Source organism: Cladophialophora bantiana, assembly GCF_000835475.1.
Source record: "Cladophialophora bantiana CBS 173.52 unplaced genomic scaffold supercont1.4, whole genome shotgun sequence".
Taxonomy (NCBI): Eukaryota; Fungi; Ascomycota; class Eurotiomycetes; order Chaetothyriales; family Herpotrichiellaceae; genus Cladophialophora; species Cladophialophora bantiana.
The window spans coordinates 2,132,448-2,147,171 of NW_015971578.1; the positions used below are offsets into that span (position 1 = coordinate 2,132,448).

At 52.5% G+C, this 14,724-nt stretch overlaps 5 protein-coding genes across 5 annotated transcripts; 4 read left to right on the forward strand and 1 right to left on the reverse strand.

Moving 5' to 3' along the window:
* Positions 1-426: 426 nt before the first annotated feature.
* Z519_03553 (uncharacterized protein) lies at positions 427-4,236 on the forward strand (the record flags this gene model as incomplete). The annotated part of the gene is made up of 1 exon (XM_016761303.1): positions 427-4,236. The coding sequence occupies one exon, from the start codon at positions 427-429 to the stop codon at positions 4,234-4,236; it is 3,810 nt and encodes a 1,269-aa protein (XP_016623153.1).
* A 229-nt stretch (positions 4,237-4,465) lies between these two features.
* Positions 4,466-7,861, forward strand: Z519_03554 (uncharacterized protein; the record flags this gene model as incomplete). The annotated part of the gene is made up of 1 exon (XM_016761304.1): positions 4,466-7,861. The coding sequence occupies one exon, from the start codon at positions 4,466-4,468 to the stop codon at positions 7,859-7,861; it is 3,396 nt and encodes a 1,131-aa protein (XP_016623154.1).
* A 2,180-nt stretch (positions 7,862-10,041) lies between these two features.
* On the reverse strand, positions 10,042-10,918 carry Z519_03555 (uncharacterized protein; the record flags this gene model as incomplete). The annotated part of the gene is made up of 2 exons (XM_016761305.1): positions 10,042-10,512; positions 10,565-10,918. The coding sequence occupies 2 exons, from the start codon at positions 10,916-10,918 to the stop codon at positions 10,042-10,044; spliced, it is 825 nt and encodes a 274-aa protein (XP_016623155.1).
* Positions 10,919-11,413: 495 nt separating this feature from the next.
* On the forward strand, positions 11,414-12,841 carry Z519_03556 (uncharacterized protein; the record flags this gene model as incomplete). Its single annotated transcript, XM_016761306.1, has 1 exon — positions 11,414-12,841. The coding sequence occupies one exon, from the start codon at positions 11,414-11,416 to the stop codon at positions 12,839-12,841; it is 1,428 nt and encodes a 475-aa protein (XP_016623156.1).
* Positions 12,842-14,004: 1,163 nt separating this feature from the next.
* On the forward strand, positions 14,005-14,541 carry Z519_03557 (uncharacterized protein; the record flags this gene model as incomplete). The annotated part of the gene is made up of 1 exon (XM_016761307.1): positions 14,005-14,541. The coding sequence occupies one exon, from the start codon at positions 14,005-14,007 to the stop codon at positions 14,539-14,541; it is 537 nt and encodes a 178-aa protein (XP_016623157.1).
* Between the last annotated feature and the right edge of the window lie 183 nt (positions 14,542-14,724).

Sequence of the window (14,724 nt, forward strand, 5' to 3'; positions counted from 1 at the left end):
GGCCGCAGTCTCTGGTGCCTCTGGTCCCGTTCGTAGGGCAGAGTGAGGAGAGCAGGAGAGCAACACTGCAGCCTTTCATTTCTTGCCCGCTATTCCTCCAGCGTTCGTACCTGGTCTCCCCCTTCACATCCTCTTGTTCGCATATGCTCTCGCCACCCTCCTTTATTTCAATTGACCAGTTGCTGCCTTTCTCTGTCTACCAATTTCCCGCAAATAGTCTCTCCACCTCCGTCGATCACGCTCGACACACATCCCTAGGGCGCAATAATTCCAGCATCTCGACCCTTCTTGCAGCCTTGAAAAGAATCCAAGCATTTGCTTTGGCCGAATAGTCTGCGCAATGTGTTACTTCATGCCTTGACGAATCCCGGCTTCTTCTCCTGCTATTGCTGAGCAAGGTCAATCGCCCCGCAGGCTTATCTTCAAATGGCGACATCCAACCCTTACGGCACCGGGAAATACAAGACCAATGTGGGAAGAGCGATCTCAAAGAAGTGGAAAGACCTCCGCCAGGTGAACTATGAGGGTTCGGACTGGGGAGACGATGATGATTATGATGAGCCCGAGCCTGTGTCCGCGGACAACCCTCGACATCCTGCATGGGGCGCACAGCCCAGCATCTATCCCCCCAATCGAAGCTTTACCAATCCTTCCCCTCCTCGGACCGGCCAACGACCCTCATTCGATCGGGGCGATGAAACGAGACATCTCTCTTCCTCTGCTGGATTTGAATCAGCATACCCCACAACCCAGCGTTCGCCTTTCCCAGAGCCTCAGCATGACTATGAAACACATGCTACAAATTATGGAATGCAGGCTTCTCTTCGTTTAAATACCCAGGGACAAGGTCCTACGCCTCCAGGAGGCTTCCGTCCAGGCTCAAGGGGGAGACAATATCCGCCATATGAAGAAGTGCCTTTCTCAGCTCCAGGCAGCTTCCCGCAGCAAAGCCTCTCTGGCTCGGGCAACCGGCCCCCTCTGAGTGACATGTATCACCGTCACGAAAGTCCCAGGAGACCAGACAGCCGTTCTTCCAATGCGTCTCACCGACAATTCCCTCCGCGGAAAGCAAGTTTAAGCCAACAGCCGTCTCAGCCAGATTTCATGCGACCCAGCGATTCGCCTGTGCCCTCGACATCCTCTGGACCTCGTAATAGCATTGATGATCGTCCTCCACCAGTCTTCATCCGACCATCAGATATCTACAAACGTATGCCAGAAGAGATGGAGAAAGTGCGCAAGTCGCAAGAGTCATCTCGTCCAAGCATTGATTCAGCATCAAACCCGGCCAGAGAAGGCTCTGTTGGAGGTCGCTCGACATGCTCAGATCCCAAGGAATCTACAGGCGCTATGCAGACAGCAGTGGACGACTCGGACTCTACTCGTCGCCTGAAACCCACCTTGGACACGGTGCCGGAGCGCAAAAGCGAGTATGGGTTCGAAAATCTGGTGAAAACACCAACTGGTGACAGCCAACAACCGAACGAAACAAGGACCGACGATAACACTGTGGGGATATCCAGACATGATACTACTGCGTCATCCGTTTACACCGATCGACCAGACCCAGTATCTGCTTCGAGCATCTCTCGTAATGTATCAATTACCGAAGGCATTCCTGAGACGGATCAATCGTCAAATAGGCAGGGGTCCTTTGGACTGCCTCCAATCGACAGAATGTCTGGATTTGGTGTTGTGGACCTCGGTGTGATGGAGAAGTCGGCGCCGGAACATACACCCAAGATGGCGAAGTCGTCCAGCGATGGATCAGCACAAGTGTCCTCGCAGATTAACGCCATTGAGAGGAGTAGTGCTGAACCAGCAAGGCAGGGCTTGCAGCACCAACCAACCCTCGGTTACAGATCTGTTGTCCAGCAGGCTTTCGATCAGAGCGGGAATCAGTCACCCTTTTCTCCCATCTCTACATCAGGGACTGTTGATCGATCAAGTAGTGCCTCAACTACAGATATCAGCCCCATAATAAGTCGCAGGCATGATCTGGCCCCTGCTCCCTCCGTCATCCAGACCAAACAAGCCGCCATTCCCGAAGAGTCGGTGCATTTAGAATCTCATCCGACATCAACCACGACGTTAAAGCCTGGCGAGGCACAGCCGTCTCAGGGCGAAGACCTTTCTCGGCCACCCTTTATCCGTTCTGGGTATCGGCGAGACGTTAATCCTCCAAGTCGCGACAACAGTCCCGCAAAGAAACCACTCGAAGTTGGACCTCAGAAATTCCCACAACCACAACATGGCTCAGTTGTTGATGACAAACCTACACATGATGTACCGGACGAACCAGCTCGTGGTAGAGAACTGGGAGACAAACCGCTTCCTCCAGAACCTAATCAAGAGGTGGCAGATGACGCCCCACTCAAGTCGAGATCAGACGCTCCGCCAACAACTGCGGCCAATGATACTGCAACCAAACCAGAATCGAGTTTTGGAAGGTTAGGTCCCGGTATTCTAGATGCCCAAGCGCCACCGTCAAGTATCGGGCAAGGACGCCCATTGCCCCAAGCACGTCTAGAGAGTTTTCGTCCTGTAATTCCTGGAGGGTGGCAGTCATACGCCTCATCCGCAGGCCCAGCAACTCCTGGCACAAGCACGCCTTTGCAAGCTCAGAGAAATATTTCATTGCCTCTGCCTCCATTTACTCAAGGCCGAGTGGATAGCACCGAGAGCATACCGACCGCCCGTACCCCGATACATATCACTTCTGACGGCGACGGCGTCACCCAGAAAGCCTTCGCCGCAGCTGCCTCTGCTGGGAGTGCTCTAGCTGGTGCATTGGCTGGCCACCGACTGACTGAACAAGCGGAAGGCTCTCATGAACCGTCAGAAGAAGAGAGCGTAAATGAATGGGACGCGTCGAGTTCGTCAAGCGGGGAGGCAGAGCCAGCATCATCCGACACGGTGCCAGAGAAGCAGGGCGACAAGCAACGTGCGGAGAATGGACAAGAGATCCCAGAGACCACAGCCAAATCCGAGGCAGAAACCACCCCGATTCATCTTCCGCCCGTGTCGAGATCAAGGACATCATCAACCACAGCCTCTGCCGAGGCGGGGGTATCCCGTTCAGACGTCGACTACATACCCGCCCCTTTGCGGACCGGTCGACTGATCGATACGTCGAGTCCTCGTCCACCGATCCCCAATGTCTCAATGCCACAAGATACTCCAACTGAGAGCGACAATGAGCGATTACAACAGGAAATTGTGAAGAGTTTAACCCCCAAATCATCAAATTTGGAAGGTAAAGCTAGTGAAGGAAACAGTGAATCCCAAGGGACAACCTCTCAGGCTGTCACTGATGCAGAAGCTGGGTCTAGGAGACTCGCTCCTCTACAAGTCATCACCCCTCAGTCAGCAGGAACAATGTTGAGCAATGGGAAAAATTTGACGGACTCTGACCGATCACGAGTTGAATCCATGGCGACACCTCGACAACCTTCCACTTCAATTCCTCGGGACGCGCCTACACCACCGATCGTTAACGCAGATATAAAGGGCACCGGCCAAACAGAGTCTCCTGTTGAGCAGAGATTGCCAACAGCTGGTAAACCATTCCTTCAACAGCGGTTCTCTTGGGAGACGGGCAGCTCACAACCGCCCTCTGCGTCGACACCTAAACAATTGAGCCCCCCTTCTACGAGTTCTCCAGATACGATAACCGCTCAGATCCCACCCGCGCCCAGCTCTCCCGAATCGGCCCGAATGAGCATTGAAGTCAATCAACCTATAGCTAGGCAGGCCACTCTGCCCTCTCTCCAGCCAATCCAAACAGTACAAGCCACCAGAGTACCCATAACTAATGCAGAAGCATCCCAGTTTTCACAACAACCCCTTAGCGCTCCACCGACTTTCCGTACGATCATGAATCTCGGTTCGCCAGTAGAACGCATCAAAGCATTCGATGACAGCAGGCAATTCTATGCCGCGCCTAACGAGCAGCTGGAGAACTGGCTGTTGTCAATGAGAACCCCGGAAAATTCTGAACTATTTGCTACGAATGGGCGGCTTTCACTGGACACTGCCGAGAGCATCACCGCGCATAAACCATCGCCCCGACGAATGTTGACAGAATCAGCTGGACACATGCAAGAGGATGGGAAGAGGCTAATGGCAGCTGCTGGACGATTCGGTGGCAAAGCGGGCAGTGCCGCCAAAGGTCTATTTGCGAAAGGAAAGGAGAAGATGCGCCACGCGAGCTCTGGCGAAAAGGTAGTCCATTGATCTTCCCCCTTTCCTTGTCTTGCCTGTAATATTTTTTCTTTGCACCAAATGACATGCATGTGATGCTATGGCGGGATTTCATCCTCTCAGGGATACCAGAACCTGGCTCGGGTACATTAACGGCGTTTCTCCTCTGGCATCCTCAAATAGTAACGAATGGAAATCCACTTTTTTACTTTGTCAGGTTTCCTTGAATGAGCCCTTGGTTGACGGTTTGTTTTAGGGTATAATGGCCAACCGACGAAAGTCTGCTGAACCCCTTCCGGACGAGCCCGAAGACGTTGTCTCCCCGTCGCAGCCACGAGATTCCACATTCCTCGACGGTCCACCACAAATTCCATTAAGCATCACGCCCGCGTCTCCCATTGATTGGTTTTCAAACCCGGACCTTAAGAGGTCACGGACTAGTGATTTGGATCAGATCCTGCAGCCAGACACATCAGCTTCGTCCACACCTGCTCCAGGCAGTCGAGATAGCTCCCGGCCACAGCTGGAGCATGTCATGGCAATACCAACCGACGGCGGCACACCTGTTACTCCTATCGTGTCTGGACTTGCTCCGAGCCCAGCGATCTCGGCCCTAGATAGCGAGCAAGAGCACCGCGAAGATGATGGCATGCCCAGCCGTTCAATCAGCCAGTTGACCAGACCTACCGATCAATCACCTGTTGAATCGCCGCATCGAGCTGTGGACCAGAGTATCAGCCAGAGGGAAAGCACTGCAACTCAACCCCAGGCAATCGCCGCTGAGCCTCATGGTCTGGTTGCGCATGCTCTCGCTGCACCAAAGCCTTTTACGGAGCACCATGACGGGTCAACATCGGATGTTCACTCCAGTGATCGGAGCCTGCAAGTACCCCAACACCGACGCCGGTCAGTCATCTCGGATGTGTCCAGTGCTAGTCCCAGTCCTGGATCCGGTGCTGGACAGCAATATGCCAGAAGGAGCGTATCTCTATCACCTGCCGACGAGAAACTAGTCGATCCAATACCTGGCCCTCATGAAGAACAGGGAGCCCGGCCTGCAAAGCCACCCCAGTTGACTGCAACAGCAACAGCAGTGAATCAACCCACTCTCGGTGCTGAGGACCACCCAAAAGAGACTTCGACAGCGGACTTCCCTCTCCATGCACAAGATTCAAAACCAGGTGTCGAGGCAATAGAGCAACGTTCTATAATTGAACCACTAACCCAGCAGCCCCCAGTGCAGCAAGGCCGCGAAAAATACACTCCTGGCCAACATCGGCCTTTCTCATTCGCGGGTATTGAAGGTATCGGTGCAATCCACCAGTCAGAGCAGATCCAGGAGCCAGATCTCAACAGGATCCCATCACAGCCAATGAGTCCCATAAGCCAGGGCCAAAGCAGTGCGGGCTTGAGTAAGGAGATGTCACAAGTCAGTGTCGAAGAGGTTACGGATCAGGCGAATTTACCAGGTCAAAGACAGTCGAGGTCATATTCCAGAACTTTCGGTGTTGATCTGAATGTCGACAATCACCCAGCTCTACGTGCAGCTGAGCTCCAGCAGCCTCCAATGAATCGTGCTCAGATGCCCTCTTCTCAAAGCCCTTTACCTAGTGCAAGGCGACCTCAAGAAGAGCTTGACCGTCTACGTCAGCAGCAAAAGGGACAGCAACAGAATACGGCAATACATCAACGGCAGTCATTCATGGAAGAGGAATATCGTATTCCGGGCCCATACGTGCAGGAATATCGTTCGCCAAAACAAATATCTGCACCAAGGAACGGTCGAAGTAATGTTCAAGTACTAGCCAGTGGAACGCCACTACCGAGTGCACTCAGGTCTCAGCAATATTCGGGTCAGGCCCCTTCCCAGCCTCGTCCTGGGTCGAACTCAAACGTCTCGGTGGAAAGACTAAATCGTCAGAGTTACCAGGAGCAGTCCCCTTACATGTCTGGCCCTAGTGCTCCTATTGGGTATGATATGAAGCCCAGAGAATTTCTGAACCATCTTGGTGGCCAGCCGATGCATCAATATCGTCAATCAATGGGTCCATCTCCTGTTCCCGCCGTACAGCCAGTGTCTTCACAACCGGCATTTCCGGGCGCGCAAACAGAACGAAAGAAGAGTACACTTGGAAAGCTTTTCGGAGTCGGCTCGCATTCACGCTCGAAGCTCCAAAAATCAGGTAGAGTCGGAAGTCCGCTCGACAATGCAGAGATGATGCAGAAGGAGAAGCGTGGTAGCTTCCTGCGCCGGAATGACAGTATCTCGTCAGAGCAAAGTAGCCAACACAGCCACCAGGATCAGCTTGGGCAACTTCCTCCGTCGAATATTCCATCTCAGTCTGCAAGGCGGCTGTCCAAAGACGTTCTTCGAGCTCCCACACCAGAAAGCACAGAGGGCAAGAAGAAGAGATTTTCAGGGCTTGGAGGCAAACTTTTCAAGAGCAGCAGCAGCAGCAACAACAACACACGGGCCGCCACAGCACCCACTCCCTCTTTACAGACCAAAGCACTTGAGCAACAAATTACCACTCAACGTGTCATATCCCCTGAGCCAATTTCCGCACAAACACAGCGTGTCATGTCCCCCGAGCCATATTCTGCGCAAACTCCCTATAGCCAGAACCCGGCTGGACCTGGTGGCTATTTCCATCAAGGGCCTGGACTGTCACAACACCCTCATTCTACATATCCACTAAGTCAAAATCCATCTCAACCATCTCAATATCCGAGAGGAGCATCTCCATATCATCACCAGTCAGGACTAACCAGTTATCCCTACCCAGGACAAATTCCTCAATCCCCGCTACAAGGTCATCAACAGCCTGGGGGATCATATCCGTCCACTACATATCCCTACTTAAACCCCACCCAAAGTCGGCCATCCGATCTTCGCATTGACACAAGTAGTGGAAACCGTAATCAGTATTACGCTCCCGCTACTGCCCCAGCAGAAGGTTATCCTCGGCCGACTTCCTTCGCTTCTGCTCCGTACAATCCAAACCCAAGTCCTGGAATGACAAACACAGCTGGATCTACCTCACCTCCTCTCGGGCAACCAACACCCCCATCTCAACGAGACCCTCGCCACCATGTTATCGACCTCCACAAACGTTCACGCTCACCACGACTCGGACGCCCCGGCTCCGATGACCTAGACTCCAACCAGCATCAAGGCCATCAAAATATTAGCGTTAACAACACGCTCGGTACATTCAGCTCCAAGAAAATCAGCCCCGTGGGTGGCATCGCACGCCCCGAGGATGATCAGGAAAGGCCCTTTGCAATCACAGTGCCTGGGCTCGAAGACGACGCAAACGAGCGGCGAAAGAAGCAGCTACTTAGGGAGCGGATTGAAAGCGGGACAGCGAGGAGCGAGACGCCCGTCAGCGTCGAATCTGGTACTCAGCCTGCGCAAATCAATACCAACACAAGTCAGGGGTTGGAACGCAACGTTTCAGTTCTGGACGGATCTCATAACCCAACCTCGCCACGAGAAGCGCGTCGCACTAGTGCCAGAGACAAAAGTACGCCCGGAATCATTGCAGAATTACCAGGGTCAAAGGCAGAGGGATATGAATCGGAAGAAGAGATCCCAATGAGTGCCACTGCGTATCCGGGACAGGAGTGGATGCCAGCGTTTGTAGGCGATGACTGATCTCAAGAAGAAACTTTGAAATTGATGTGTTTTTGCCTTGATCTAATATTTGCACAGCAAAAATGTGCAGAGGAAAAGATTGATTTCTCGATTGAAGTTGTTGAAATGTGCAGGAGAGCTTTCTGAATGTTTTCATACGGACGTTGAAAAGTTGTGACGGATCTTGGACCACGGCGCTCCATCTTGTTTGGTGTTTTACTCTTCCCAGTGTTTGTCTTTTGAGCGTTGAGCGGTTAGCAAGCGGTCTTCTTTTGGGTTTAATCTGGTGAGAGCTTCGCTTACAAGCTTCAAGTACTTAATATTAGCTCCTTTTACGCTAGCATCATTCAGCGCGAGAAGCTGAGTACAAGCGAGAAATGGCGGCTGGAAATGGAACTCAACGGACAAATGGATGGATGCAGTGTGATATGATACATAATCCACGGAGACACCTCCCGGGAGCAAGGCAAAATTCATTCGTTCCATTCAAGATAATCCTATTCCCCAACATTCTATGGGGTGTTGGCTTGCGTGGTCCCAGACTATCTCCCGGCCAAGTTGGAGTCTAAGCAGAACACCCGATAAACTGGTTCTCTGCACAACATTCTGTTCCGTCTTTTGGCCAGACCTAAGACATCCAAGACATCCTTCTAGCTTCGGATGATCTGGGTCTAGTCCGTTTCCTGGATTTATCTGTCCATTTGCACCCGGGAGTGGCAACGAAGATAACAGCATATCGAGCGAGAAATGTGTCGAGACCATCGACTTGATAGCGGTCGGCATCGATGTTAGGACAGGGTCAACAAAAGAATAAAATCGTCCTTTTCCTTGAAAGATGGTCTGCAATCTCTATAGGGGCGTTGGAAGGCCACCTCCACTCTCTCGACATGATAGAACGTTTGCAGGACGCTGGAAATGCTCGAGGCCACAACCCGTTCTCATGTAGAGGTGCTCGAGAATATGATGCGTCGGTATCGTCGCCGACCCCTGCATCAGGACTCAATCGTCGACGGATGGAATGGTTGAATGCCTTTAGGTCACCACATCGTTTTCCACTGCCTGCTTAAAATGACTTCGTCGTTGCCAGCGAAGGAGACTCTTTCGCAGACCGCAAGGGCGAGCAACGATCAATGATGGCTCGCACAGACTTTCTGAAGATGCCGATAAAGTGGGTAAGGAATACTGACGTGTCCGAGAAGGTGTGCTTGGTCCTCCAGTCGAGATTGTGGCAGACTAGTGAGGAGGCACCGACTCTCGAACTCTCTCTCGTTGTCGGGGCTGTTTTGGATGGTCCAAGGATGTCCGCTTTCTCCGTAGCCGGGTCGATGCTCCTGCTCTCAAATTGGTCTCTGAAGACCTCCTCGCTGATAGATGCACACATCGCAACCCCCGAAAGACAGGTCGCGACAGCAAGCAGACGAAGCACCAAGATGAGCATTGTTTGTTGGGGAGGACGGCTTTCTGTAGGACATGCAAGAGCTAAGCCACCAGCCCAAGAACAGGAGCCTCCTTCGAAAGGTAATCCGGAATTCTTTGTGCGTGCACCGTCCTGTTCTCATGTTTACGAGGCATATCCTTCCGGCTCAACATTCACCCTTTGAAAGGTATAGCTATGTCTGCATGTCGCCTTGTCGGCCAATCACAACGACTGCACAGTAATATCGTCTGCCATCTGACTTGGGAGGAGTGTGGCAGACTGGATATGGCGCGGCGAGGTTGGGAGACCTTGTCGGAAGACGGATCTCGAGCTTCGGTGCGTCTTGTGAAGTTGTCCACCTAGCTGGAAAGGAGGGGTCTCAGATGAGGCTCCCCACCCTTAATTCAGTCAACCTCGTCGGCCAACCTTCCATCAGGCTCAGCCACCTTCCTGTCCTCTTTGCCCATTTCACTCTGGCGACTTCTCAAATGGCATATGAGACTGGTCAGTTGGACTGTGCTCCTGGACAAGCACGAGCATCGGCTAGACACAGACTAGGAGAGTCAAAGGACACCAAGGGAAAAGGATTCAAATTCAAGCGTGCATATCACCCTGCCGGAGTTGTAAAATACCAAAGCCATAAAGTATCGACAGGGAAAGGCGGGAATGATGTTGTACATTCGTCTAGCAAGGCTTCAGTAAGGGCAAATGTGTCAAGTCACATACTGGCCAAGGAGATCAACGTGCCATCAAAGTAGTGCGGGAAGGTCGCCCATAGGAAGAGTTAGACGGCTTTCGAGGTAGTATTCTGACCTCGCTTTGCCTTTGTTCCCTTTTTGGATGCTTTGTGTCCTGCAGGCTCCTGTGCTTGGTCCTCATTCCTAACATCTTGGAGCTCAGTGTCCCTCTTTCTTTTGGCTCTCTGAGATTTGCTTCTAGATCTGTTTTTCCGCTTTTTACCCCCCTGCAGCTGCGGATGTGGCTGTAGCGACTGGGGTAATTTCATTCCATCGCCTTCGCCGTCAGAGTCACTGTCCGCGAGGCTCTCGAATGATGATGGATCATCCAATGGGACCGAGGCTAATTGGGTAGCTTGTGCGAGTATATCAGTCGCATCGACATGTGCATCCGAGTTTGTATTCGCCTCGGCTTTTGCCTTCATAGCAGACTCGAGTGCTTTCAGTTTTCTGTTAGCGAGGACTTTCTCACGGGCCTCACGCTCGGCGCGTTGCAGATCATATTTTTCATTTCCAGCCTAGGATGACTTAGCTCCCCGTCCAAAGTGTGAGATGTCGACAACGACATACCAAAGCATGCTTGATGAATCTCCCAGCAGCATCTTTGTCCAGGGAGAGATTTGGCTGAGAATTCTGCGGTGTGGCTTCGCTTTGCTTGATCTTTTCAAAATACTGCTTGACTCTGGTCAACTCCTTGAAGACAGAATGCTCTTTTGCTTGGACACCATGAAGCTTGAGGTAGGAGAAAATCAAGGACTCGATCGAGTACACAAGGAGAACATTGAGTTTCGCGCGGTCGAGCAAGGGCAGCTTTTTGGTGGTGGCTGAAAGAGCGCCGTTAAGGACCGGCTCAAGATTATCTTCAAGATCCTCGAGATTTTCCTCCAGCTCACCAACGAGCTCGAGGACCGCCTTGGTGTCCATGGCAGCGATGCAAAGAGCGAGTTGTCTCGCAAGGTAGTGCACGATCAAGAAGTTGAGAAAATGTTGACTTGTCGCAGCGGCGCAGGCAGGTGAATTTGGAGTAAATAGAAATGAAAAATCTTCCCCGCACCAGGAATGATTGTATGCATTCTCCGACCGCGACTCACTCTACCAGCTTGTAGCTTAGTCCCTCCGCCATCACTCTCATCATCGTTCCTTATCTCTCTGCTCACCATACAGATCGATTTCCAGTGGCCTTATCAGAATGGTTACGATATCTTGACCTCGCAAAGCACACGGTGGGGGGTATAATTACGCAACTTTGCCGCCAACCCCAGTGTTCCAGCGAACTTCACATTGACCCTCAAGCTGTCGCAACCACTCTTTCTTCGCCCATTTCCCCGGGCAGTGCGCAAATGGCCAAAGGTTGCGAGCGCAGGCCTGTGGCTACAGAGCGCCTCTTGTCTTAACCAAGCACCCCGCAGGTTTAGAACCATGGCAGACGCTCGATCTTGGTGGAGAGATCCCCCGTCGCCAGAGCCCTCTCAGGACGTTCCGGCATTCGAGTCGAAACCATTGGAGGAGTCCGCCCTACCAAGTCCAGACAATGAACAGCTGCTCACTAGGCGTGTACACATTCTCGGCCTCGGAAGCATCGGCACCTTGGTCGCCCATTCTCTGAGATGTTTACCCAATCCTCCTCCGATCACCCTGATGATCCACCGGCAAGAGCAATATGATGCGTTCAAGAGAGGGGGGCGAATTATCAACTTGATAAACAAGCAAAACGATATCAACGATGAGCAGACCGGTTACGATGTTGACCTGTTCAACGGTGATGCAGAGGATGGCGAGGCGCGATGGGAGTTTATACCTGATAGACGCCGGGAGCAACCACAGTCCAACCCTGTCGAAGAAGGAGAGAAGATGCCATCAGGCGAGCTTTACATCTATACCTTGATAGTCGCCGTCAAAGGTCCCACCACCGTCGCTGCCCTCCGTTCCGTCAAGCACCGTGTCGATGCAAGGACAACGATCTGTTTTATGCAAAACGGTCTTGGCCAAATAGATGAACTCAATCAAGAGGTCTTCACCGACCCTCAGACACGTCCCACCTACATGCTAGGGATTGTTTCTCACGGTGCGTACATGGATGCACCTTGTACAGTCGTCCATGCTGGATACGGTACAATAGCTCTGGGTATATGTCGAGATCCCGATCGTTTCCCGCTTCCTCCAAAGGGACCAGTGCGTCACCTGTGGGAGTTGTCAGAAGATGAGAGGAAGAAGCATCATCCTACCGATAAAGAACTCTTTGCGAACCTCTCTTCACGTTACCTTCTTCGCACCTTGACGAGATCACCAGTTTTGGCATGCGCAGCATTTCCATACTTGGATCTACTGCAACTGCAGCTTGAGAAACTCTCTGCAAACTGCATCTTGAACCCTCTCACTGCACTCCTTGATGTTCCCAATGGCGCACTACTCAACAACAAGGAGCTATTGCCCGTCCAAAGGCTTCTCCTTGCCGAGATTTCTCTCGTCATCCGCGGTCTGCCTGAGCTCAAAGGTATTCCAAACGTCCAGCATCGGTTCTCTGCCAAGCGACTCGAGCAGCTATTTATGGGCGTGACTCAACGGACTGCGCGGAATTCCAGTAGTATGCGAGAGGACCTCCGCCATGGCAAGAAACCAGAAATCGACTACATTAATGGCTATATCGTCAAGCGGGGCGAGGAACAAGGCATCAAGTGTGCTCTTAACTTCATGCTCATGCAGCTCATCAAGGGCAAGAATTCCCTGAGGTCCGGCGCAGGCCTGCCCTATGGCACAACACGGATCCAGAGCGAAGTCGACCCGCATCGCCTTGGCTCAGTCATTCTCGCCGACAATAGCACTCCGCCGAGAGACAGCACAGCCTGACCGTCTTGTGTGCTTCTTGGCTCGGAGTAAGCAAAATCTCGATGCATCAATTACGGAGGCTGGAGGACCGCTGAAGGATTAATGACAGATGACATCGTGTCAGCGCTTGGCAACAATAGTATGTTTTCCCGAAGGAGAAACTATGCGACTGACGTCTCACTCTTGTCGCATGTCGATCTCCTACCTCTTGCTCTGTCACAGTGGTAATTTGAGATTGTGAAGTGAAATTAATGGAGTGATCCTGATGGGAGACAAACGGGTCTACATAGAATGAAAGCTGCAACACGATTACCGAATCGAGCTCCCCGAGCGAGGAGGTTTAGCCGGCCTCAAGCTCGGCCCTGCCTGGCGCATGAACCGTGGTCTCAAACCATGGCTGTTTGATTCGGCGTCTTTCTAGCCAGCTCGCCAGTCAACCAGTGGCTATGACAGAAAGCGAATCCTCTGAGGGAGAGCTCATTCCCCAGGCTGGGCCATGATTGTTTAGCCCAAAAATACCTCGACTAACCTTGATGTGGGCTGATGCCTCCATTAGCCTCGAACATCAGTGGCTGAGATAAACGAAGAGGAGGCGCTATCGACCGAACTAAATCCTCGAACCCCAATCCAATGCCGGCTCGACGCCTCCACTGGAGGGCAGGTGGTTGATCTTGGCGCTATCCACGATACGAAAAATGCTGTCAGCTGGCCTTTCTCCGCGAACTAGAGCTGGGAATAGAGGTCATTGCCACCAAAGCAAGAAGCATCCGCTTTGCTCCAGAATCTCAGTTAGACCAGACCGGGCGGCGAGGCCACCCTAGACCAGGTACCCGGTAGCTGGAAGTGGGCCAGCTGTAACGGGTCTCTCCCAAAGTCTGGGACACTTCTGGTGCCGTTGCTCTTGCTCTCCCCGAGGCTGATGGCAAGGGCGATGCAGGATCCCAAACGACATGCCTTGCTTGCAGGGCTGGCCCCTGGTCCGGTCCAGGTTCTCTCCGCGCCAACCACTTCCTTGGCTCGATAACGGCTCAGTTGTCTATAAAACAAACCCCGTCCCCCTCGAATTGATACACTCACTCATCCAGATCAACAGTACAAACATTCGCTAACACTAATTTGCGCTACATTCGTTGCACAGCCTCCTCACTTACACTCTTTCTAATAAAGATACTTAATCAATCAGCATGCGCTCGTTCACTATCGCCGCCGCCGCCGCCCTCATCTCCTCAGCCTATGCTTCACCATGGGCCATGGGTGGTCTCTGGGGAGGAAAATCCGACCCAACCAAGTGTTTGAACCAAGCTACTGCTCAGTATCTGGTTGACGGTTTCGGCAAGCTCATCTCCGCCTACACCGATGCTGACGCCCAGAAGCTGTTGGCCGACAACCTCGTCGACTACTCTGACTCCATCAACTCCCTCATCGGCCAGCCAGTTGGCGGGCCTACCTTCCCAAGCAAGGCAGCTTTCATGGCGGGGCAGGGTTCTCAGCCCCCGGTTCCTTTCCAACTTCTTGCCCTCGAGGCCTTCAACTGTGACACCATCTCCTTCCGATGGCTTGCCGGTCTCCAACCTCAGCCAGTGAAGGGTATCACGGTCCTGAAAGCCTCCAACAGCCAAGGCCAAAAGGACACATGGCAGATCAGCACCATCTACACCGAATTCAATAGCATTGCTTGGTTGGAGGATATTGGTGGCAACGTGACCTACCCCAGCCACTAAATCACTGGGGCCTCATTTTTGATACCCTTTTGACATTTGGTTAGGGGCATAGCGATGGCGCCGGGAAACGATACATGCATGGGACTTTTCCACTATTGAGACTTTCGGCGGTCTGGCAGAAAAGTCATGGGTGGTACGACAGGAGATCCCGCGCATTGGATCTTGTGGAACGTTACGCAGCAG